Source organism: Hippocampus zosterae, chromosome 3 (genome assembly GCF_025434085.1).
Source record: "Hippocampus zosterae strain Florida chromosome 3, ASM2543408v3, whole genome shotgun sequence".
NCBI classification, from domain to species: domain Eukaryota; kingdom Metazoa; phylum Chordata; class Actinopteri; order Syngnathiformes; family Syngnathidae; genus Hippocampus; species Hippocampus zosterae.
Window position 1 is genome coordinate 25,430,655 of NC_067453.1, and position 24,796 is coordinate 25,455,450.

The window sequence follows — 24,796 nt, forward strand, 5'->3', positions numbered from 1 at the left end:
CAGCCAACAGCAAAACGACCATGGCAGTATCCGCAGCGTCTCCGCACCCGATCGCGTCCGAGCACCGCACACCTCAACCCGGGTCGACCGCGGCACGGAGCCGGCAAGCGCACGGCGACACGCAGCTGAGCCCGGATGAATGAGCAGCAGGCAAACATGAGGGTCATCTTCATCCAAAACGCCGGTTTCGTCGCAGCTTTCTCGCCTTGTCGATGTGAGTCAGTGATGTTGGCAGCGTTCAGGAACACAGAAGATGCGAGCGAGCCCCAAATGACACACGGACAGACCTTACTAGTCGAATGAGGAGTAGCCCATGTGATATATTTATTATTAGAGGCGCAATATAGACTATATAACTTGTTTAAGTCGAATGGTCGGCTGACTTAATATTATAATACGTTATTATTACACAATTAATATCCATTTTTTTCCAAATGAAAGAAACGTCATTTTTGTAGACTTTTATGTTAAGTAGATGGTTAGGACGTTAATATGATAAGTTTTTAAGACAATCTGGAAATGTTTGCTTCCACGTGGACGAATATGACAAGTAGCATGTTCGTTATTCCTTGTAATTTATTTATTTATAACTATTATTAAGCCTACAAGTATTACAGCATATTAGTTTGTTATTGCTAGCATAGCGGGTGACTTCAAACAACACGCGCGTTAGACGAGTGAGATGGAAAGAGCGTACTTGGCGCCCCGCCGCGGTGCGAGCCGCTCCGAGCCCCCCAGAGGTCAAACCTGTGGGAGCGAACTCCGTGCCCCACCGCTACCCGCCGGACGCTCACCCGAAGAGATCACTGCGGGCGGCGACAGTGACAGGAGGAGCCCCGGCGTGAAAAAACACCACCACAAGCACAACCTGAAGCACCGCTACGAGCTGCTGGAGACGCTGGGGAGAGGCACGTACGGCAAAGTCAGGAAGGCCATTGAACGCCACTCCGGCAGAGAGGTAACGCGTTACACGTACACGTTACATTGGCCAGACAACGCAACCGGATATGCATGCACGCCCCATTTTTTAATGTCCAGTAATGGGAAACGATGAACACAAAAATCCCAAATCACTTCGGTCATTTTTTTCAGTGATTGAGTCTGTACTTGTTTATTGTACCCCAAACGTAATTAGAGACTGCTATTTCTATTGACTGATTTCTTGGGACGGAGAAACAGGGACACAAGCAACATGGTGGAACATTATATTCAAGACGATGGCAGCATATTTTAGGAGAAGCAAGATATTCCCCATCAGTGACCTTATTTAAGGGACTCGTTTGATTTTGGTTGCAAGAATGCGATGCGGCAAATGCTTTGTGTTCTGTGCAAGCCCTAAAAACACATACTTCAGGCGTTAACATCTAACTTGGAAGGGGGAGACATGCTAGTAACATCAGGGATGGCAATTTTCCGCGGACACGCGGAAATCCGCCGTTTTAGTTCTTAAATTGATCATTTTTGGGAATCGTCTAAATCCGTTGAGAAAATTTAAGGGGGGTGGGGGGGTCAGGTACCTTATCGTCGAGTTTTCACGAGCTCTCCCGATCAGTCTTTCCATCTTCCGATTGTAAACAGCCCTGCGATTGGACGTGTATGATGTCTTACTTGTTGTGATTGGTCGCCGCTTCCAGGCCACGCCCCTTTCCGCTTTTTTCATCACTAGCCATTGCCATCCCTCTAAGATGGATGTTTTTTCATTATACTGTAGTGAGTTAATTTTGCATTTTGGTCACTCTGTTCACAACGTTAGCAAAGCTATGGGAATGCATGTTGAGAGCATGAAAGTCGACCCAACTCCAGCTAGCTCCTAACAACATGCGATTCATTTTCTTTTCAGTATGAGCATGTTGTAGGTTTAAAAAAATGAGGAAACTGTGTCACGTGAATTTTCTTTTACGTTTTGCCTATTCATCAAAACGGATGTACAGTAATTTTTAAACTATTATTGACGCACAGGAGTTGAGTCACTACTCCTACTTTTATGAGTCTTTTTTTTTTTTTTTTTACATGCTTGTGTTTACTTCTGTTTAAATACAGTGTGTGAATACTTTTGCCACCTCTGGTTATGTCAGTCATCTGCATCTATGCAGTCCCTCGCAGCTAACCATCCGACCCCCCCCCGCCACCCTCCCTCAAGCTCCTACGCCAAAGGGCCCATGGGGCCAACTGCACACACGCCTCAGTCCATGCAGGGGCCCCACCACCAGATGTGGGACCTCAAACCAGGCTACTGCCTCTCTGACACCAAAAACCCCAGTCTTGGCCTGTACATTAGGTACACCTGCACTGTGTAAGAAAGACGCAAAATGCAAAAGATGAATTTTCATAAAGTCGAACCTGACTGTCACTTTGTGCTCATGTCGAAAAACGGGAAAAGTAAAGGCGCCCCCCACCCCCCCTTGATTTTTGTTTATGCAAAACACATTGCCTGCCCTTGACGACGACATCATCACGTTTGAGGTGTATGATATTGTTATGTCCCATTATTTCCGTGTGCGGTAAAACTTGACCCCGCATGCCCAAGTTGGCAGGACATGAGGAACTTTCCATGGGCTGAGAATACCGAAGGGGAACTAAATATAGGTCACCAGCGTGTGTGTGTGTGTCCCCCCTCACCCACCCAACTCTCCTAACACCACCGTCACCCACCCCTCCAATATGACATAGCCCCTGGGCCTTCTCTCCATCATCTGAGTTTGTTTTGTTATCGACGTTGCCGCAGCTTCACTGTGACATGTTTTGCTCATTAAATTGCGCAACGTTTACTCGTGGTATCTCATGCAGATAGTGAATGAGCTCATGCTTGGCTTAAAGGGAGTCTGGGTATGATTACTTACTCGAAAGCTCCACTTTCAGGCTTTGTAAATGAGTTTTTATCAAGTTATGCAAAGGCATGCAAGCGCTGCAGGGAAACGAGCGTGCCCCAATAACGTGAATTGAAATGATTTTATACTCTATGTTCCTTTGTTTGAGACTTACGTGACTTGTGTCATTTCTATGTGCGTCTTTAGTCTTTTTTCATCTTGAGACCCAAATTACAAATCCGAAATTGTGGCGCAGGGAAAAATGTGCACTTCCAAAGAACAGTTAAGTTATCACAAAACATTTGCAAGTTGAGTTAATAAACCAGGAGCATTTCTGCTGCTTCTGAGAAACAACACGAGACTTATTTGTCCTACCAAACGCTTGAAAGTCAAAATTTCGGCTTGATGAAACTTGCAGAAACCCGGAATAAAATATCTTTTTCCATTTTCCTACAACAATTACCCTGCTTTAGTCTGTGCAATTGGCGACCATGTTGGCCGCACGGCAGATAGCGAACAAGCAGTTGAACGCAATGGCCTTCCAGTGCATCCGAAAAAGCAATTAGAGACGTGGGAAACGTGTGGAAAGGACTGCCGACACTTTAGCAAGAATGATGACACACGGGGCGCTCGTCACGTCAGTGAAAGTGCAACGGAGCGGTTGTCCGCTTTAATCTCTGTAGCCATGTGGTGAGAGTGGCAGTCTGAGGCAGAACGAAGCCCAATCAATCACGGGGCGGGGGCCGGGAGCTGGGGGGGGGGGGTCGTATTGACGCACGTCCATGTGTTTACGCACGCTTCTGGATTTTGTTTCATGTTTTTATGGAGTGGCGAGACGGGTGTGTGTTTGTTGCCATGGCGTCTGCCATCAAGACGACTACGTTGAAAAGGTTGCGGTGATAGCGAGTGACAAATGAAAGGAACACTCACAGCAGGGAACCCGAGTGACAGCGGCAACCTCCGCCAAGGCCGCAATCAAATCCTCTGCGTCCCCATTCAGGGGATACCCTCTTTCACAGTGTACATATGTGGCGTTGGATGTTCAAATGAGCCATTGGTAGTGGAGTGTTTGACATGGCTGACTCGCTGGCAGGGGGCCAATTCCCATTCAATGCCGTCTCCCAAATCACCCACCATGATTGACTGGCGACAAGTCGAGATTGTAATGTCAAATTCCTGCAATTATACGGAACACGAGTGGTATTAGTGCTGGGCGATTAATCGAAATGGAATTGTGATTGATTTTGTCGATCTTTAAATTGGTATAATTGAAGAAAAATGATGAATATGCAGAACGGTGCGGTGCGTTTGCAAGTTCACGATGTTGTGAAAGTAACCCGACTGCACCGTGTTGCTTGCATTGCAAGCGTGTCGCGCGTGTGCGAGTCTGCCGTCCCTGAGCGTGCTTTACGGTGTTTAATGTCACCCTAGTTGGAGTTTACTGGAAAACTAAGCGCACAAAAACAACAAATTGCATGCATTGTCAATTTCAATACAAACCTGTTTTTTTAAAAAACATTGTCAATGCTAATGCTAACATCAATGTAAAATCCCAATGAAAGGCTAACGGGAAATTAGCACACGAACACTGTAGAAACACACGCGCACAGATAACGTAACCATACTCAAAGGTACAAATTCTTCCCGGTCTGTGAGAAACTAGTTAAATCACAACTTTCTACTAAACAAATTCGAAGTGCATACGTTATCCACACATGGCACTGCGCTGCCTCTAAGAGGCCAATGTGAGCACTGCAGGAACAGATTGTTTCTTAATTGCTATTATTTTAGAACTGTATATTCATATTTAACTTGTTGACTCATTTATTTTGCCGTTTTCTTTTCACGTTATATTTAAAGTTGAGTTTTCAAGGATTCAAAGAATTTTACTTGCGAATTCAAAGATACCAAAACCCAAGGCCTTTCTTTTCTTTTTTCTTTTTTTTTCCCCCACCCCGTTATACCATCACAAACCTTCATGGGATATGGCACAAAATATGCTATCTGAGATCCCAGGTGAGTCCCAAGGCTTGCAACAATAAAGACAGAACAATAACATAAAATTAAATAAATATGGCAAAGAGATTTGCTTTTTCACAGCTTGAATGTGTGCAAAGATGCACACGTTCAAAAGTTGTGACATCACCTCCCTTCAAGCGCAAGCTACATTGAACACGGTTCTACTCCAGTCCTTTAGGTGGCAGTAATAAGTATTACAAAGTAGTGCTAAATGCCATTCGCCGCTCTTCCCACTGGCCCGGTGCCCCACTTGTTCCCCATTTAAGCGGATTGTAAGCTTCGGTGTAAGCTTCGATGCTAGCAATTCTCGCAGTCTAGAAATCAGTCACAGAGTCCGCCCGACCAAGCGTAAAAGTCGATCAGCACATAACATGACTCAAAAATATAGGCTCGGAGGGTGACCCCCCCCCCCGCCCCCCGCCCCCCAGCCCCTCCGAGGAGAGCCGCTCTCCCAAGCATAACAGCATTATATTAATATAATCTTAAAGCATCGCATTACATCACGGCTCAACGATGCTGAGGTACGGGAAAGGAAAAAACGCAGACATTCCTGCGCTCCATGCAGCCCCGTTGATGAGGTCTTACGATCTTTGGCTCGTGTGGGAATACATTTCTCCGTTTCTCCGTTAGAATAACTCCCCCCAACCCCCCTCTCTGCCACGAACTGTGTCGTCAAGCCCAATACAATACATAAGAGACACCGGGGACTTTTAGCAAACACGGGGATGGGCGAGCTCGGCGGTGAATCTTTCATCTGTTTTAATGGTCTGAGAAAGAGCAAGAAGTCGTCGGGCTCCAGCGGAGCGAAGCACCGGATTTCACTTCAAAACGGCGAGTTCCAAACCAGACGGGGGGTCGGCCCCGTACCTAGCAGGGGCCTTGGTGCACCGCGGGGTAGCGCATGTCGACTGTGAGTGGCGGTAACAGGGTTCCACTTAAGGACAAGCGTAGCTGCGTTAGCCAGCTGGCAAGTGGATGGTCTGCGGTCCTGTTTAATGATCCGCATCGGGGTCAGGACGGGAGAACATGAGGAGATACACAACAGATACCTGGCGTGCTCTCAAGGCCCCTTTCTGTGGGCCTGCATGCTCTCACAACGGGATAGCATTGCGGTGCCGAATTAGTATCGATAAGATGGATTGCTCCCCACTTTAAAAAAAAAAATGCTAGCTTTGCTTTGCATGCAACCTTTATAGGTCGTTAATCAGGTATTTCCTAAATTAGTGAATTCCTGATTTAATAAAGCCAGGAGGATGACTCATCTTTTTGCAACGCTCGGGAGATAAAAGACTCGTAAATCTAATGAGGTAAAAAGAAGGAAGACAAACAACTTTTACTAATTGTGAACATAGCGCTATGCCCCAAGAGGCTCCTTTTGGTTGATTCTCGTTTCATTTCTGTCGATTCTATGTCATCAAGGCATGCCCTGGAAGGGAACCGTTCCGGGTTGGGGTTCTTTTTATTGATGTACACGGTAATTAGCTTGGCACCGGCTACTGCCTGCGGTTTGGGCCGCATGCAATATAAAGCAGGGCTCCTCAGAAGACTCGTGCTAAGATAGCAGAGGACAAAAGTTTAAACTAACAAATGAACGGACTCTGCGGCGGCCTCATCAAAGGAACGCCAGGACTTCATGCAAGAATGTTTAGGCTGCAATTACAGTGACATGTGCACCGCTGTATATTTTATCGGTTTATTTGGGGTAGCCTGTCATTTAAGGCTCGTATATCGGCCTGAGGACTGGAACGCGCACCGCGCTAGCGTTGCCACGACGGCTTGACCTCCTCGTTGGCAAGCTGAGGAGGCATCACTCACTCACTCACTCACTCGTCCTTTTCCAGATTCCACATTTGGAAAAGAAAAAAAAATCCCAGCTGGCCAAGCTCTTTCAAAAAGGGAAGCCAAAGCTTTTTTTTTTTTTTTTATTTTCTAAATTCTTCCCCAAAATGGAAAGACTAAAAATAAGTGTGGTGACTTACTGTCCTTTCGAGGACTCTGACAGGTGAGGGAAGACGGCCATTGCTTTTGCATCACCCTTTCACCCCCCTTTCCAAAATGATAAAGGACCTCTTCACCTCTTGTTCTTTTTACTACTCAGCTGCTCACAGGTAGACAGTTATGGAAACCCCCCTGGTGAATCTCCCTCCCCTCTCATCTCTCAAGGGCGACACTGACTAATACCTGGTTAAATATAGGCTGGGAGCAGAGGGCACCTGAAGAGCAAAAAACACGTCTCCATTCTAGGCCCCCCGCATGCTCTACTCTAGCACCTTTTATTTCGCCCCCACACGTGAAAAGAGGCTGAATAAATTCCCCCGTGTGAACGACGCCTCTTCTCCCGAATCATTTTGCGTCTGTGTCAGCAGAGCCCCGGCTGATAGAACGCCACGCGACCGGTCGGAAGAGGCCACGGAATCAGTTTTTAAAAATGGCTCGAAATAAGCATCGCGGTTTGCCAGGCCAACGTAGCATTTTGCGCCTCTGGACACCCTGAAAATCGAAACTGCAAGGCGGCCACAACGCTCTGATGTCAAATGACACGACAGCCGATGATGTGCTATTGCACCCCACTCCTCTAGGTGGCAATAGCTGCAATCAAGGTGCAAACTGCCACACACACGTCAAACTTCTTTTTCTTCCCTCCATTGTACAGTTGTGCAGTTCAGTGAATGGTAAAAAGTAAAAAGACCTCAGCTGAGCTGCACCAACATTTCAGGAGTTCTTCTTTTAATATCAATCTGGACCGTAAACTTTTGGAGTTTTCTCATTACGATTGTTTTTTTTTAGAGCTACTCGGCTGACGAAAAGCTTTTCATTCCTCACAGGTGGCGATCAAGTCTATTCGGAAGGAGAAGATCAAGGACGAGCAGGACATGGTTCACATCCGCCGCGAGATTGAGATCATGTCGTCACTGCGCCACCCGCACATCATCTCTATATACGAAGGTGAGCGCCGAATGGCACAATTCCCCCCCCCCCCCCGCATAGAATTGTCATGTTATGACATACAGATTTTCATTTAAAAAAACAAAAAATAAAAATAAAACACCTGGGATGTAATTCATCTTCTCTACCTGTTCTTCGGAACGTTTGGATGGCTTTAGATGGCCTTTGGGCGCATGCGCGCGCGTATGTGTGTGTGTGTGCACATACACGCGCACGCTCCGAGGGATTGCCTCTCCCACATCTGAGAGGTCTCATCCACGGTCTTGATCTCCCGGCCAGACATCTGCTGACACTTAAAACCTCAACTGCAGCTGGAAACTATACTGCACTTGTGAAAGTTGCACGTGTACCCCGTATGCGTGTGTGCGTCTGCCTATACGGCAGTTGCGCGGGTGCGCGCATTGACCTCCCGTCACCGGGGCCTGCACACCGTCTGACTGCCGTCCACTGGGTAATACCGAGAGAGAGAGAGTGAGGAAAGACCTTAAGTCTTCCCTGCAGCGATGTCAGCATCCCATCTACCCCAGGAAGCAGTTCTTTAAATATCAAAACCTGCAAGATAGGTCATGCTAAGGCCACGGGTATTTCCTCGTCACTATTAAAAAAAAAAAAAACGTGTTGGCGTTTTAACATTTCTGAAACACATTACGAGGTCTCCGTTCCTTCGTGTGGTGATGGTGGTGGTGGGGGGGGGGGGGGGGGGGGGGACAAAGCTTTTGCACGCAAATGCTGACATTTGAAATTCATTCATTCATCTTCCAAGCCGCTTGATCCTCACTAGTGTTGCGGGGGGGGGGGTGCTGGAGCCTATCCCAGCTGTCTTCGGGCAGTAGGCGGGGGACACCCTGAATCGGTTGCCAGCCAATCGCAGGGCACACAGAAACGAACAACCATCCGCACTCACACTCACACCGAGGGACAATTTAGAGTGTTCAATCAGCCTGCCACACATATTTTTGGAATGTGGGAGGAAGCCGGAGCACCCGGAGAAAACCCACGCAGGCCCGGGGAGAACATGCAAACTCCACACAGGGAGGCCGGAGCTGGAATCGAACCCGGTACCTCTGCACCGTGAAGCCGACGTGCTAACCACTGGACTACCGGGCCACATTTGAAATTGAAGGCGCTTTTATAGCGTCTGCTAAAGCCCGAACAAAGTGGAACAAAGCTACTGAATGACATTTACCATCGGGTCCAGTTTGCGTGTGATCAAGAGGCCGAAAGGCATAGAATAATACCCCGTGCCTAAAAATACCTGACACAGTTTGAGGCCGCCTGACCCCCCTCGTGGTGTTTCGGAATGCCTTTTACCCGAGAGATTGTAATTAATGGTGGGTGTTAAAAGGCTGAACAATTCTTTCAACATGTTACTCACAGTCCGCGATCGTTCATAATATGCACTCCCGGCCTGGGCGACGGCCGTTAAAAGTCACAAGGCGCGGCAACGCCGAGGCACTTTTGCTTGATTTGTGTAGCCCCGGGGGCTATTTTTATGCCCGCGTCAACCCGGCCGCTCTTGACAGCTGCCCCGGTACAATGGCTGGCAAGCCGCCTCGTGCGCCGGGCGCCAAAACTGGTCCAACCGCTGTCCTTTTTGTTGCCTTTCAAAGTCCGCAGGTTGCATACAACAAACGGCGGTGTTTGTCATGGGAGGGTGCCAGCGGGCTGTCGGTGGAAGGGCTGGAGTTCTAAGTGTTCCCCCCTCCCCCGACTCCACCGGGAAGCTGCTCCGACACAGGCAGGCAACTGTTGTGCCTTCGCTGCGTACACGTAAACGAGGCCCCACAAATTTTGCGTATCCGCCCTTCTCGAGAACTCCCGCATGCTGCCTTGCGTCAAGCAAAGCCGAACCAGCTGTGTGTGCAAAGTTTTACCGCACCCTTTCCACACTTCCAATGGTGCATCCATCAGCACGCTCTGCGACATTTAACAGAGATTTGCTTGTACTCCCCACCCGGCCCACCCCTCCACCAGCTTTTTAAAACAACCACTCAAAGCCTTTCGTGTTGTACATGCATAAATTGCTACTCGCAACTAAAAACGTGAGCGGCGTAATCGCGGTTGTGGAGACGGCGAGAACGAGCCGACGCCTCCAACGTCAGGTCGAGCGTTCGGAAAGGAACATTTATTCTGCATGTTCATAATTTTAAGTGGGTTTTTTTTCCGCAATAGAATCCAATTCAGCTCTTAATCGTTGAAGAGGGCGGCCCGGTAGTCCAGTGGTTAGCGGGTCGGCTTCACAGTGCAGAGGTACCGGGTTCGATTCCAGCTGCGGCCTCCCTGTGTGGAGTTTGCATGTTCTCCCCGGGCCTGCGTGGGTTTTCTCCGGGTGCTCCGGTTTCCTCCCACATTCCAAAAACATGCGCGGCAGGCTGATTGAACACCCTAAACTGTCCCTAGGTGTGAGTGTGAGCACGGATGGTTGTTTGTCTCTGTGTGCCATGAGATTGGCGAGCAACCAGCTCAGGGTGTCACCCGCCTACTGCCCGAAGACAGCTGGGATAGGCTCCAGCACCCCCCGCGACCCTAGTGAGGATCAAGCGGTACGGAAGATGAATGAATGAATGAATGAATCGTTGAAGATTGAAAGCACGGATGAGCGAATGAAGCAAATGGTCAAGTTGTTACTTTCTCCCCCCCCCCCCCCCCCCGGCAGCTAGTTTACTCGGTCAATAGATAAATGCTTTATGTCGCCATCGTTTCAAGATGTAGTGGCGATAAAACATCAGGAATTAATACGAAGGTCATGTCCCGAAAATTCCACACCATCGTCCAAATAAAATGGCGAAAAAAAACTTTGTTCCACACACAACAAGGCACGCAAGTCACCGTCTTAATTGAAGTTTTTTTTTTTTTTTGATTAAACATTCTTGATGGCTTAGATTTTTTTTTTTCTTCCATGCAGTAATTTTGACTTGCCTCCAAGTTTAGGTTACGCTTCCGCTGTAGAAATGGGATGAGCCGCTGTGCAATCACATTTATGTCTTACGTTTCCCATCAAAAGCTGGCCCGTTAATGAACAAAAACTCGGGGAAAATTGGACCTCACGATGTTCCCTCGTTTGGAAGACGCGTATAAGACGAAGGCTTTCATCGTCACCTACACGGACGATATTAAGAAAATTGGCTTCACTCTGTTGCCGTAGGAATGAAACTTTGTCGAGGATTTCCTGCACAGGGTATGTTCTTCAGCCAAATGCCCCCAAATATGTGATGAGGGTTGAACTCTGCTCGGCATTACTATTGTTATTTTTTTTGGGGGGGGGCGGCAAGGGCACTATTTTTCATGTCGCTACTAGTTAACGCTGCATGTTTAGTTGTATTACTCATTCGATGGCAGTTTGATTCTTTTTTTTTTTACTTCAAAGTCCACTTGAGTGATCATTTCGTGTTTTTGTTGTTGTTGTTTTGGGCAACTAATGCCAGCCGGGTAATTAGTCCAGCATCGGAGGTCAAAGGTACACGGGAGTGCAAGCTGAGAATGTGCACATCAAGAGCAACTGCACCGGGTCAGGTCACGGTGCATGTCAGACAGGGTCATGGCTCCGCCCATCTGCTTCCCCCCCCCCCCCCCATCCCGTCTGGGACTTCCTCAGCGTCCAGACAGTCAGTCAGGAGGCATTACCATCACTCAGCAACTGTGTGCTTTTGCAGAGGATTATATCTTTAAAAGGACCCAGGGAAGGAGATGGGGAGGCGGGAGGTGTGTGTGTGGGGAGGAGGGGGGGGGGTACGAAGGTGCTCACTCAAGGGTGCGGGAAAGTCAAGCCCCTCACTGGTCGTGACCCCGCTGTGTGGGGAAAAAAAAAATAAAGGGCCCGGGATATGGAGCAGACGGTATTGTTGCCATCTTGTCAGTCTTCCGCTTTTATCTTTCTGACTGAGGTCACCGAGTTGAAGTGATACGGCAGATGGCAACAACGTGCGTGTTATCTTCATTGAAGACTCTGCATATGTGAGTGTGACCCCGCCTCTCGCCTAATGTCACCTCGGATACCTTCCAGCGAGAACCCACAGTGCAGCTTTCCCAAAAATGGATCGTCCAGGTGTATTGCTTGTAGCCAGACAGCGTTACGACATCGCAGCAAGTCCCATTTCCGGTTCTGTACAGTGTCCTTGGGTGGCATGAAAGGCGCGTTCAAATAAAATGTATTATTATTATTTATTATTATTATTATTATTATGGGCGGCCCGGTAGTCCAGTGGTTAGAACGTCGGCTTCACAGTGCAGAGGTACAAGGTTCGATTCCAGCTCCGGCCTCCCTGTGTGGAGTTTGCATGTTCTCCCCGGTCCTGCGTGGGTTTTCTCCGGGTGTTCCGGTTTCCTCCCACATTCCAAAAACATGCGTGGCAGGCTGATTGAACACTCTAAATTGTCCCTAGGTGTGAGTGTGAGTGCGAATGGTTGTTCGTTTCTGTGTGCCCTGCGATTGGCTGGCAACCGATTCGGAGTGTCCCCGCCTACTGCCTGAAGACAGCTGGGATAGGCTCCAGCACCCTAGTGAGGATGAAGCGGCTCGGGAGATGAATGAATATTATTATTATTCTATGCTTAGCCTCACGTTTGCCGTCTTTGCTATGAGACATCACACAAATGCTCAAGAAAAGGTAAAATTAAGAAAATTTGGTGGCATATTTTTTTGCCCGGTACCTTTGGTTGAAGTACAAATTGTACTTTTTTTTTTTCGGGGGTTGGGGGGGGGGGTCTTTTGATCTTTCAAAACAGCTGAAAACAAGCATTCATGCTAACCCGATGCATTTACATTGTTTATTCTCGTGTTGATTAACGTGCTCTGTCCCAATGAAATGAACACCCCCAAAAATAATAATAAATGGCGGCCATTTGCAGCGATCACATCCGAGTGTGTCAGCGACTTGTACACTATGTACACTAACTTCGCGACGCTTACGCCCGTGTTGTTGCACTGCACTACTGTCCAGTCGTTCGTATCGGATGAACGGCCCCGTGCGCCCGTTGGGGAATGTGAGAGCGTGTTGAGAAATGTGGTGACACAATGTCGACGTGTGTTGCGTCAAGGGCATCGCTTGACACAGCGGCAGAGCGTCTTGATTGAAAACTCCTTTTGGCGGGTCTGTTTTTGCTGACCCGCCGTCCCCGAGGAGCGCTCTTGATTGAGTTAACGGTCCCTCCCTCCCTCGGTTGGGCCAGACGCGTGAGGTGGCGTTTGAGGTGGTGTGCGCCGGGTATTCCCATCCAAAAGGCGTATTCGTCTCTTTGACATGTCGGCGACGTATTCCTCTCACGCCGTGACCAAATCTTGTGATGGTCCCTCAGTGTTTGAGAACAAAGACAAGATCGTGATCGTCATGGAGTACGCCAGCAAGGGCGAGCTGTACGACTACATCAGCGAACGGCGGCGCCTGAGCGAGCGGGAGACGCGACACTTCTTTCGGCAGATTGTCTCCGCTGTGCACCATTGCCATAAGGTAAGACGCCACGCGCTTTTCTTTCCTGTTTGCTCGCACGTCCCCGGGACGTTGGTTTTCAGTCCGCGGCGTGTGTAACATTCCCCGCGCACCTCCGCGCCGGCCTGCGCTCGAGACAGTTAATCCGCAAGCCATGACGCTGTATGCTTTTCTTGGCGCACCGCGACAAGAGACTCATCTGTTTCTGAGTGAAGACGGAACACAGGCCAGTTTAATTCGGGCTTATACGTTCCGATGACAGCGTACCGGCGAGGCCCCCGATTTAGTTCTGTCCTCATCTGATACAATGGTGGCGGGCGTTCTAGGATAACCCCCCGTAAAACCGGCTGAGATCTCCCCGGAGGATTTGGCGCCGGCCGCGCCCACGTCAAACCCGTTTTCCGCACCTCAGTAATTCCCATCAGATTCGCGGGGCTCCACTGGATGGGCTTCCCTCTTTATCATGCCTTTCCTCGGGCCTGGAGATAAGAATGATGTCATCATCCCCAGATAGGAGAGTCCCTCACAAACAATGGTCTCCTCATCCTTACCAGTTAATCTCCAACTGGGCGGGGCAGCATTACTCACCGCCACAACAAGCAAGCAAACATTTCATCGGAGGATCAGCCAATCGGGCATGCAGATGTGGCCCGCTGGGAGTGTTCCATAACCCCCCCCCCCCCCCCAGCCCAGTGGCTCAATATATAGTGAAAATATAATCCGTGGGTGGCCTGGTGTACAGTGGTTAGTGCGTCAACCTCACAATGCAGAGGCACCGGGTTCAATTCCAGCTCCGGCCTCCCTGTGTGGAGTTTGCATGTTCTCCCCGGGCCTGTGTGGGTTTTCTCCGGGTGCTCCAGTTTCCTACCGCATTCCAAAAACATGCATGGCAGGCTGATTGAACTCTCAAAATTGTCCCTCGGTGTGAGTGTGAGCGCGGATGTGTAAGCGAATCGGAAAATGAATGAATGAATGAATGAATTTAATTTGCACCGCAGGGAAATTACAAGCCAGCGGAGTTGTGACAAAGCCACAGAAGTTTTCAGCGTGAAGACATCAGACAGTGACAAGAGTTTCACTTTAGGGTAGAGCATCCCTTCCTAGAATTCGGATTCAAAACTGCAGAAATGCCGAGCTGGAATGCTAAAGACACAATAAAAGTGCTAAGCCAAGACCATTTATAAATTATTGCCACTGTCCTATTTTTGCCAATAAGTAAATACAGGAGAAAGTCCTCCATTGTTTTTTTTTTGTCAATGCCTCCTTCCAGCTGAGGCGTTCAATTGCACGTATTATTTAATTGCACATTCCCAACTGTATCATTTTGATGTGGGAAACAATGCCTGCGGTGGAAAAAACAATTAACATGTCGTTGCTTATCTTTCCGTGTTTGCAGGAAAAGTCCGACCGCAGAAGAATTAGCGCGAAGCCTCTTCTTTGCTCATGTTTGATTTGTGTGCCTTCTTTCAGAATGGAGTGGTGCACCGGGATCTGAAACTGGAAAATGTGCTACTGGATGAAAACTGTAATATTAAGGTAACCCTTTAAAAAAAAAAAAAAGTCTCTTCAACCGATTCACCAGCGATGGATAAATGCCAGCATTCTCTCATTCTTTGGCTCTTGCGATCGGCAGATTGCTGACTTCGGCCTGTCCAATCTCTACCACAAAGACAAGCTGCTGCAAACGTTTTGCGGGAGCCCGCTCTACGCTTCGCCAGAGATTGTCAACGGGAGGCCATACCGCGGGCCGGAGGTGAGCGCCTGTGACGCAGAAGCTATAAAGTGCGCTTGCAAGTTTCCATTTGATGAAGCCATCGTGGTCGTTAGCCCTCAGCGGCAGATCCCACGGCACCGTTAACACCTTTTGCACTCATTCCGTCGCATCTGTGCACAAAGAGACACGAAGAGCTTATTTGCAGTTCTTTGATGGGATTAGCAGCGGTCTCCAGGCGAAGGGGGGGGGGGGGGGGGGGGGGGGGGGGGGGGGGCGCAGTTGCAACTCCGCAGTGGTTCAACCCAAATACTGTCTTCTTCCGTCCGCCGCCCTTTTTTTGCGTTACCTCCTTGAAATATCCTTTGATGTGAAAAAGTGGGCGATAGGTGCCGTTTTCTTTTGCCTTCAGTCTAATTGGATCGGAATGAGCGGCATGGCCTCGTGGTCACACGGTAAAATGTTTCCGAGGACTGCTGAAAAGGGGCACAGGACAGTAAGAGTTAGTATTCTTTTCTTTGTCCCCGTTTGGTAAAAGGAGTGAGTGCACTTTTATGCGATGTACACTATATAGTGTGTGTGTGTTTAAACATATGGCCCGCGGGTCGGAACTGGCCCCGAAGAGGTTCGATCAGGCCCGCAAGATAATTTAAAAGTAACAAAAAAAAATGCATAAAAGACACAGAATTTATCTTTTTAATAAGATGCAATTCATGGATTATCCGATAGGGGCACACAGTGCCGACTGGACGTTTATTCACGTCGGCGTCCGATCATGCAAAGTGAGCCTAACCATGAAAAGAAAGTAAAAGTGGGACAAAGACGATACAAACGTAACTGTTCTCCCCGCCGCTAATAATCTCGTGCGGGGGCACCAAAGCACACAACAGTCGCAATTACTTTCACTGACATAAAACAAAAGACGGGCGAAAACTTTTCTTTTTAAGTAAGAGTGTTGAAACCTGAGTTTTCCCCACTAAGACGAAATTCACTATAATTTCCTTGAGTCCAAAAAAGAAAGAAAAACCATCAGCGTCCAGTCTCAATTGAAAATGACACATCCGCAGTTGGGCTCAGGCCACAAATTACAGCAAACGCGTTTGTCAAAAATAGCACACAACAATTGAGCGCGCCCTCGTTTGCCTTTGCCGATAGCGAAGAGAGCACGCCGCATTCTTGATGCGAGTCCAAAGCCTCGGAGGAAGTCTCTTAACTAGTCTTATCTAATTTCCTCCTTGTCGACCTTGTATCAGGATTTCGCACAAGAACATTCCTCCAATTCTCTCAACCTGCCGCTCACCCACCACCCCCCGACACTGACCAGACGCCGCAGTGTCACACAAGCAGGCGCGTTGCGAATCAGCCAATGGCAGCCAGTCACCGGCAGCATCGCTGCTGGTCTCATCTACCCCGGCTGCCGTACGCTCCCACGACGTTCCCCTTGCACCTCGTCATGCCCCAGACACCAACGCTTATGTAACTACGGACTCAGAAAGCCGCATCGCATTACGTTGGTGGTCGCAAAGTACTCGCTTATGCCTGACAGAGCGGGACAGGAAAGGATTTATCGGGATGGAAACGAGCCATTTCCCACCGGAGCGGCGGCAGTTCGTCAATGCAAAACTGCAAAAGACGTGCCGGTGAGGCATCGCAACGTCGCGGGGCCCCTCCAGGCCGACGAGCGAGGGCGGAGAAGCCATTCGAGCGCTTATTAACGTCAACGTAATCTCCGAGGCATCTGTTCTGATGCGAGGCCGAGTCGAGTTCTTTCCACAACATTTATTTTAATGCCATGAGTCATTAATCACGTAAAGACGACTAAGTCGCCGTTGCATAATGTAACATTCCTGAGCCTAGCCGCATGCATAGGTACAGTGGAAGTGAACCTCCGGCACTTTGTGATTTACAAATTCCTTTTATTCATTCATTCATTCATTCATTCATTCATCTTCCGAGCCGCTTGATCCTCACTAGGGTCGCGGGGGGTGCTGGAGCCTATCCCAGCTGTCTTCAGTACGCGGGGGACACCCTGAATCGGTTGCCAGCCAATCGCAGTGCACACAGAAACGAACAACCATTCACACTCACACTCACACCTAGGGACAATTTAGAGTGTTCAATCAGCCTGCCACGCATGTTTTTGGAATGTGGGAGGAAACCGGAGCACCCGGAGAAAACCCACGCAGGCCCGGGGAGAACATGCAAACTCCACACAGGGAGGCCGGAGCCGGAATCGAACCCGGTACCTCTGCACTGTGAAGCCGACGTGCTAACCACTGGACTACCGGGCCGCCCAAATTCCTTTTATTGCGTTATTTTTTGGGGGGTTGGAGGGGGCTTACTCGCGGTATTTGGCCATTTGTGGCTTTACTCTCGACACACCTAACGGGCGTGACTTGTTTGGTGTTTCTCCAGGTGGACAGCTGGGCACTGGGGGTGCTGCTGTATACCCTGGTGTACGGAACCATGCCGTTTGACGGGGGCGACCATAAAAACCTCATTCGCCAGATTAGCAACGGCGAATACAAGGAGCCCACGCAATCCTCAGGTACGACACCATCTCATTATTTACACCCCGGAGACACACTAGACTCGAGACAGCGACTCATAACAGTGCGGTCAAGTGTGGACCTGCTAGCCTGGACTCATTATGTTGCGCTCCGTTTTCTTACTGTCCTCAGCCTCTTCGAACAAAAAAAAGAAAAAACCCGGTTTGAATCAGAAAGTTGTTTTGGATTGAAACGATGTCAGTTTTTCAACTAGATGTCGAGATACGTATCAAATGGAGTTGAAGTGGAGAGATCCACACCCCGAATACGTAGATGTATTGTACTGGAAATCTCTTTGGCGGAGTTCATTCATTTTGTAAAATGACATCAAGAAACTCATGATGTCGTACTCCCTCGAACTGAGCCGCACTGAATGGAACCAAATTGAATCATTCCCCTTTAAAATCAACCGTCCTTGAATGGTATTGCGGCCCTTGTATCGGATCATATTGTCTTTGATCGAGAAATACTTACCGATGTTTCAGATATAGACAGAATGCATTTTTGTGTGTGTTTATTTGCCTTCAGATGCACGGGGATTGATCCGCTGGATGCTAATGGTGAATCCCGAGCGCCGAGCCACCGTGGAGGACATCGCCAATCACTGGTGGGTGAACTGGGGCTGGAAGTACAGCGTGTGCGACTGCGACGCCCAGCGGGACCGCGGCGGCTCGCCCATGCTGGCCCGCTTCATCGACTGGCAGAGCCGCACCGAGCCACGCGGTCCCGCCGCCAAGCCGGCCGCCTTGCCGCCGCCGCTACTGCGCCAGAGGCCCAAAAAGTCCAAGAAGGAAAACGTGGAGGAAAGCAGACAGGCGGACGGCGGCGGCGAAGACAAACCGGGCCTGAAGAGACCCAAAGGCATCCTGAAGACCAGGGCGGCAGGGGAGCAGCGGTCGGCCGGCGCGGAGGAGGGCCAGGCGGCCCGACCTGAGCAGGCGGAAGGCGGCAGTGAGGCTTCGAGTCCCGATCGAGAAGAAGAAGAGACGCCTTTTGGGGGAGGCTCGCCGGCAAAGATGGTGCCAAGCCTGCCCAAAAAAGGCATCTTGAAGAACAACCAACAGCGGGAATCAGGGTACTACTCCTCCCCCGAGCGCAGCGAGTCTACAGAGCTCCTGGGAGGAGCGAGCATGACTCTGCTCGCAACCTCGCCACCCAAGAGAGCCATGGGAAGAAAGGGCATCTTGAAACGCAACGGCAAGTACTCCACCTACAGCGGCCCACCCTCAGCAGCCGCCCTGGCGGCCGGGGGAGCTCTCGGCGAGCCCCCCTCCGCCGCCGACTCGGGCCTGTCGCGCAGTCAGAGTCGGCCGTCCAGCATGGTGGGCGAGGACGGCGGTTCCAACAAGTCGGCAGAGTGGCACCCTTCCACGCCGCACCTGCGCCCCAACATCAGAGCGTGCGTGTCGGCCGAGAACCTGCTGCACCTGGCCAACTTTGCCAGCTTTCAGCCGTCGCCCGCCGCGCTCCAGGGCCCCAAATTCGGCCGCAGCCCCAGAAGTAAAGGCTCCCCGCGGGACAATGGCAGCTTCTCCTTGCTGGGGGACCTGGAGGACATGACTCAGGTGTACCAGCAAGCCCTGGACATCAGCAGCAACCTCACCTAACACATGGGACGGGAAGCACAACTCTGTGTGTGTGTGTGTGTGTGTGGGTGTGTGTGTGTGTGTGTATGTTTATCAGGCATGAACGACCGGTGTGTTACTGGGATACAGATTTGTGAAGTTTTCCAAACAGGGCTGAAATCTTGATGGATTTGTTAGACAAACACACACCCACACATTCATAGGTGTACTTCGGAAGCGTATTGGTGCCCCCCCCCAAAAAAAAAATATAAAGAAAGCTCTGTATCATGTAATTATGGGAAAAGGTTTACGTGAAAATTGGATAACGACCAAATCTTTTCACCTTATCACGGGAACCTTCCATCCATCCATCCATCCATCATCTACCGCTTATCCGGGGCCGGGTCGCGGGGGCAACAGCTTTAGCAGGGAAGCCCAGACTTCCCTCTCCCTAGCTACTTCTTCCAGCTCTCCCCGGGGGATCCCGAGTCGTTCCCAGTCAAGCTGGGTGACATAGTCTCTCCAGCGTGTCCTGGGTCTTCCTCGGGGTCTCCTCCCGGTGGGACATGACCGGAACACCTCACCGGGGAGGCGCTCAGGAGGCATCCGAATCAGATGCCCAAGCCACCTCATCTGGCTCCTCTCGATGTGGAGGAGAAGCGGCTCGACTCTGAGCCCCTCCCGGATGACTTAACTTATCGTTTTATTTAAAAACACGTGAGCCGCTGAGAACACGGGTGGTCCAACTCCAATTTGGTCTTTTTTTTTTAAGCTGGAGAGTGATTCCAAAGTTGTATTCCCGTTGCCACGATGGCTCCGCCCATTTCGAAATACTTCTTCGAATCCGGATTCTTGTCACAATCTCATCCACTGTGCTCAACAACTGTACAAAATTAGCGGCAGGTAGAATTGGAACGGAATCATGGAAATGAGACATCCTTGCTCCAAATAACGTGATACGTTGACGCCATGGCGTGAAAAAGATAACGGTATCCCGACTATTTTTGTTTGTGTTGCAGCAATACGCTCCCGTTGGGTACACACTCGAGTGTACTTCAGGGCTTTTATGATCAGAATCTGACACACACAAACACACACAGACACAAACGCCACCCAAGTGTGTTTCTTGGCCTCTGCTCGACTGTCCACTTTGCCACCTCACTGCGTTTCCACGTTTACACACTCAGCAAGAAGCGCAGAACCTTCCCCCAGAAAAAAATAAATAAAAATAATCTGGTCGTCCGTTTACAAAAGCACCTTAAAGAACTCACACAGAGCACACCGGCTTTTGTGATCTCGACTTCCTTTTTTTGTTATCGGCATTTTTGGAAGACGGGATTTAAAAATAAAAATAAAAAGCAAACCAGGGTCTTATTCCAAAAAAAAAGTTGCTGATTTATTTATTAATATTTGTGTCGCTTTTTTGTTGGTTGTTGTTGTTGTTGTTGTTGTTTTTGTGCAAAACTTGACGGGCGTTTGCTGTTACTGGAATCCAACCTCTTGATATGTGGATCTGACGTGTAGAATTGTTTTATTAATGATGAAACTGACACTAATAACTACGTCCGTGCGTTGTATGTCGCGAAGAATCGCTGGGTTGTGTTCTAGGGGTGGGAAGCAGTGTGAAACGTCCCATTAACAACAGAACTCAGAAAGGGGAATCGAATGTCATTAAGGATCCAGCCGCAACGATACCGTGTCAATGTTGTATCCGTCCGCCATCCCTGTTGCGTACGACGGTTGGTTAGTGGGCAATATATCGCAAGTGCCTTTTTTTTTTCCTTACCGCGGAACACAAAAAACTGTTTGTCATTTCCTGCAACGGCAAGCCAAATTGCGTTTGTATGTTTATGCTGGTATGGAGACACTCACCTATAGTGTCTAGCTTGACCCAGTAGGGTTTGGTTTAAGTGGCTGCCCCCTATAGGCCTGGAAGTGCATACACCACTTCGGGTTCATTTATGTTGTTTTGCCCTGTTTCTTTGCTTATTTAAGGTCATAATGTGTTTTTTATGGACCCGCCCCCCCTCCCCAAGACTTAAGACTATTATCAGAATGGTTCACATTTCGACCCAAAGCGCCATCGATACGGCTAAACCAAGGGTGTGCCTATCCACACTTTTTTTTCGGAACATTTTTTGGTAGGTTTACTGTAGGGGTGGGAGGGGGCAGTTCCCCGCCCCCTAAACTAAATGAACGCGTGATTTGATTGAACCTACTGCTGACTAAGCCAAATGTTGGGTCCCGCCAGACACAGGTCTAGGTGCGGCCCGCCAGCTACGTGCGCTGCGTCGAGCGAGCACAATTTACCGGGTATTGTCTTGAGAGAAAGTTGAATTGCAGGAAGAGAGGAAAGTGAAAAGAAGAGCTTGGTGGGATGTGTTTTTTTCTGTTGAGGGACATGTGAGGTAGGTTGAAATAGATTAGCGAAAGTCAGAAGGTAGATGGAATGTTCTCCGACCAAAGATATGAGAGCAAGCTTTGACATAATTTCCTGGGGGGGTAGCGAGGACCCTCCGGGAATCCCCCATGGCCGCTGCAGGAGCATGAAATCATGTCTGCATTGACATTAGCGCACGTTTTTGTTTTTTTTTTTGTGTGTTACCCACCCACACCCTGACCTCACCTTGAGGCTGTTCAAGCAGCTCTAAAACTGCAAATGTCAGATGTTTGATTGACACCGTCCTTAAAAAAGTTTCAGAATGATGTGACTGGAAAAGCGGAATGTTGCTGGTGTGAAGGAAGGCTGTTGTGGTACTGGTCTCTCCCCCCCCCCCCCCCAAAAGAAAAATGTTTTTACAAAACATCAGACACATTATTGTATTGTATTTGCGATCTATTGCATTTTTTAGGGTGTGTGTGGGGGGGATTTTTATTATTATTGTTAACTGGATTTACAGTGATCAGATTATACTATGTTAGTATTTTTGCTTTTATTATGCTTCTGTTTTTGATTTTACAAAATATAAGAACTTCTTTTTCTCTTTTCTTTTTTTTTTTTACAGCCAGTCTGCAAAAGAGTTTTTAATTTTGCTTCATTTGGTTACAGTTTTCCTCACTTTTTTGTGGGCTCACCACCACCTTGAAGAAACCAAAAAAGAAAAAGAAAAAAACGTATTTACCAAAGCGCATGTGTCCAAAAATGCTGGAAGAACACAAAGACAATGAAACTGGAATAATGTCTGTTGGTGAGCAAGAAGTGGGATCATAGAAAAACTTGACTGGATATTGTTATTACAATAATAAGAATACATTAGTATTATCATGTTATTTAATTATGCTTTCTTTCCATGAGGCTCATTACTCTTGTTGACATGATTTTTATTTTTGGTTATCCTGGACTGCCAACATGGGTTAAGTTGTGTGCCTTTGGTATCTTCCATGTACTTTTTTTTTTTTTGATCATGCAAATGATTATCAACGTGGTTTTATACTTGTATTTATTGGTGATCAAGCCATTTCCAGTTATGCTTTTTAGCCTGTTTTGGGAAACTGTGTACGTTTTGAGTCAGCATCATCTCATTATGAAGGCAACAAATCGAATTCAACTGTGCCAACTCATGTAAAGTGTCTTCTTCTTTTTTTTTTTTTTTGGGCGGCCAGCGTTCAGCACAATCTCTGCAGTGCTGTAACAACAAATCAATAAACAGATCTGGAACGACATTACATCACCGTGTTGTCTTTCTTGAATGTTCTTTCATCACTGGCATGGCCCTGTTGTCATGAAAGGAGCACAGAGAGGGGAAAAAAAGTAATTTCTTTCCTCAAAGGACTTTTCTCTCCTGCAGGCTTCTCTCACTAATTGTGGGTCATGCGTCTTCACATGCACTAAGTAGACCAGTACTGTTTCTTATTCCTCAGTTGAGTTTCCAAACAGTCTCATCTGCTGATGGAGAGTAAAATATGAACACAAGAACCACCACCACCTCTTCAAAAAAAAAAAAAAAAGTTCTCTTAACATAGGTGGCAAATTGAGGTCTGGTCCCGCCTCTCTATGAGTAATGATGTCATGTAAAAAGGACTTTTCGAAGGAGAAAAAGGTGTAAAATTATCCCTTTTATGACCATATATGGTGTATTTTGGCCAAAATAAGGCAACGTACTGTTCCCACGTAAACAATTGTAGATTTTCTTTATTAACTATGACCCTTTTGCCTCCAAATGTGATATTTTTGGAAACCGTTTCAAACAATGGAAAAAATCTGTGTCTAATTACAAAATCACGTTGTTTGGCGACGCATGCTTTTCAATGATGTGATGTGAGGAAACACTTCACACCATGGAAATAAGGGAACATTTTCCAAATCCTCACACTAGCCAACAGCCTACATTGTATTCCTGTCAAAATAAGACACACATTTAAATGCATTAGGAAAAAAAGAATATATATATATATATATATATATGAGAGAGAGAGAGAGAGAGAGAGACACACACACACAGCAATTTATTTATTTATTTTTTACACCTAAACTCTTAAAAATGCTGATAAACCTCCAATATACATTTTGCAACATACAAAAACGGGTCTTATTGTTATTATTATTATTATTATTGTTGTTGTTATGATGGAGGCCCGGTGTCCAGTGGTTACCGCGTCGACCTCACAGTGCAGAGTTACCTGGTTCAATTCCAGCTTCGGCCTCCCTGTGTGGACTTTACATGTTCTCCCCGGGCCTAAGTGGGTTTCCTCCACATTCCAAAAGCATGCATGGAAGGCTGATTGAAAACTCTAAATCATCCCCAGGTGTGAGTGTGAGCGCGGATGGCTGTTTGTCTCTGTGTGCCATGAGATTGGCGAGCAACCAGCTCAGGGTGTCACCCGCCTACGGCCCGAAGACAGCTGGGATAGGCTCCAGCTCCACGGCGTCCCGTGTGAGGATAAAGCGGATCGGAAAATGAATGGATGGCTATTAATTATTATTATTATTATTATTCAACCAATTCGGCTCACTAGTTTCCCAACCCTGGTGTGCGTACCACACAAAAAGTCCTTCAATACGACACTTCAACTTAGGCTGGAAATAATAAAACGTGTTGCAGTTGCTTGGGGGATTTTTTTTTACCAGCACAACTCAACAGGACAACAAGCAAAAGTAAGTCAGTGCATTTTTAAAATCCCTTGTTTTAACAGATGACTGGAAGGCCCCAGCACATTAAAAAAGTCCTTAAATCGCTTCTTTGCATGCTTGTTTCAGAAATGACAACCACAGTCCATGTTGGGTAACCTTTTGCCAGCTGAAGCACATTAATCACTGCTATAATTACCCAGTGGAAGGCCCACACGACACAGTTTGCTTGCTTAAATGCAGCTGCTGACTTTTTCTTATGTAGTTTCAATCGTCAAGTTGTCATTGTGGAATTCAGCAATCAAACGCTTAAGCTGTAGCGTAATGCAGCGGCGAGTACCTGAGCCTCCATACCTATTAAAAAAACATTTACAAAAAAAGCAATATAACAGCAGGCATCTGTGCCACGTACGCCAACTGGAGCAGTTTAAAATCAATATTTTGTCTAGTAACATGACAAAAACTGAGAAATATAAAGAAAATACATCATAATCCCCAGAGATGCCGATTATTAAATGACTGCAGACGCGTTTTTCAAACTTGGCTTGCTCCGAACACTCAAACAGAAAATGCTGACGTTATTGTGTGAGGAGAATTTACGGTCTTGTGAACTCGACAAGTACGGTCTTCCGAAGAACGCTAGTCTCTTTGCAATTGGAACAGCTGTGCACTTGACGCATTGATGAAAAATGGTCAAAGGGGGGG

General features: G+C 48.0%; 1 protein-coding gene across 1 annotated transcript; it reads left to right on the top strand.

The window, feature by feature from the left end:
- The first annotated feature begins 13 nt into the window (after positions 1-13).
- nuak1b (NUAK family, SNF1-like kinase, 1b) lies at positions 14-22,689 on the top strand. The gene is made up of 7 exons (XM_052060723.1): positions 14-958; positions 7,652-7,772; positions 13,068-13,219; positions 14,669-14,734; positions 14,832-14,951; positions 17,325-17,457; positions 17,987-22,689. Exons 1-7 carry the CDS (start codon positions 683-685, stop codon positions 19,063-19,065), a joined length of 1,947 nt encoding a protein of 648 aa, XP_051916683.1. The 5' UTR covers positions 14-682; the 3' UTR covers positions 19,066-22,689.
- The last annotated feature ends 2,107 nt before the right edge of the window (positions 22,690-24,796 follow it).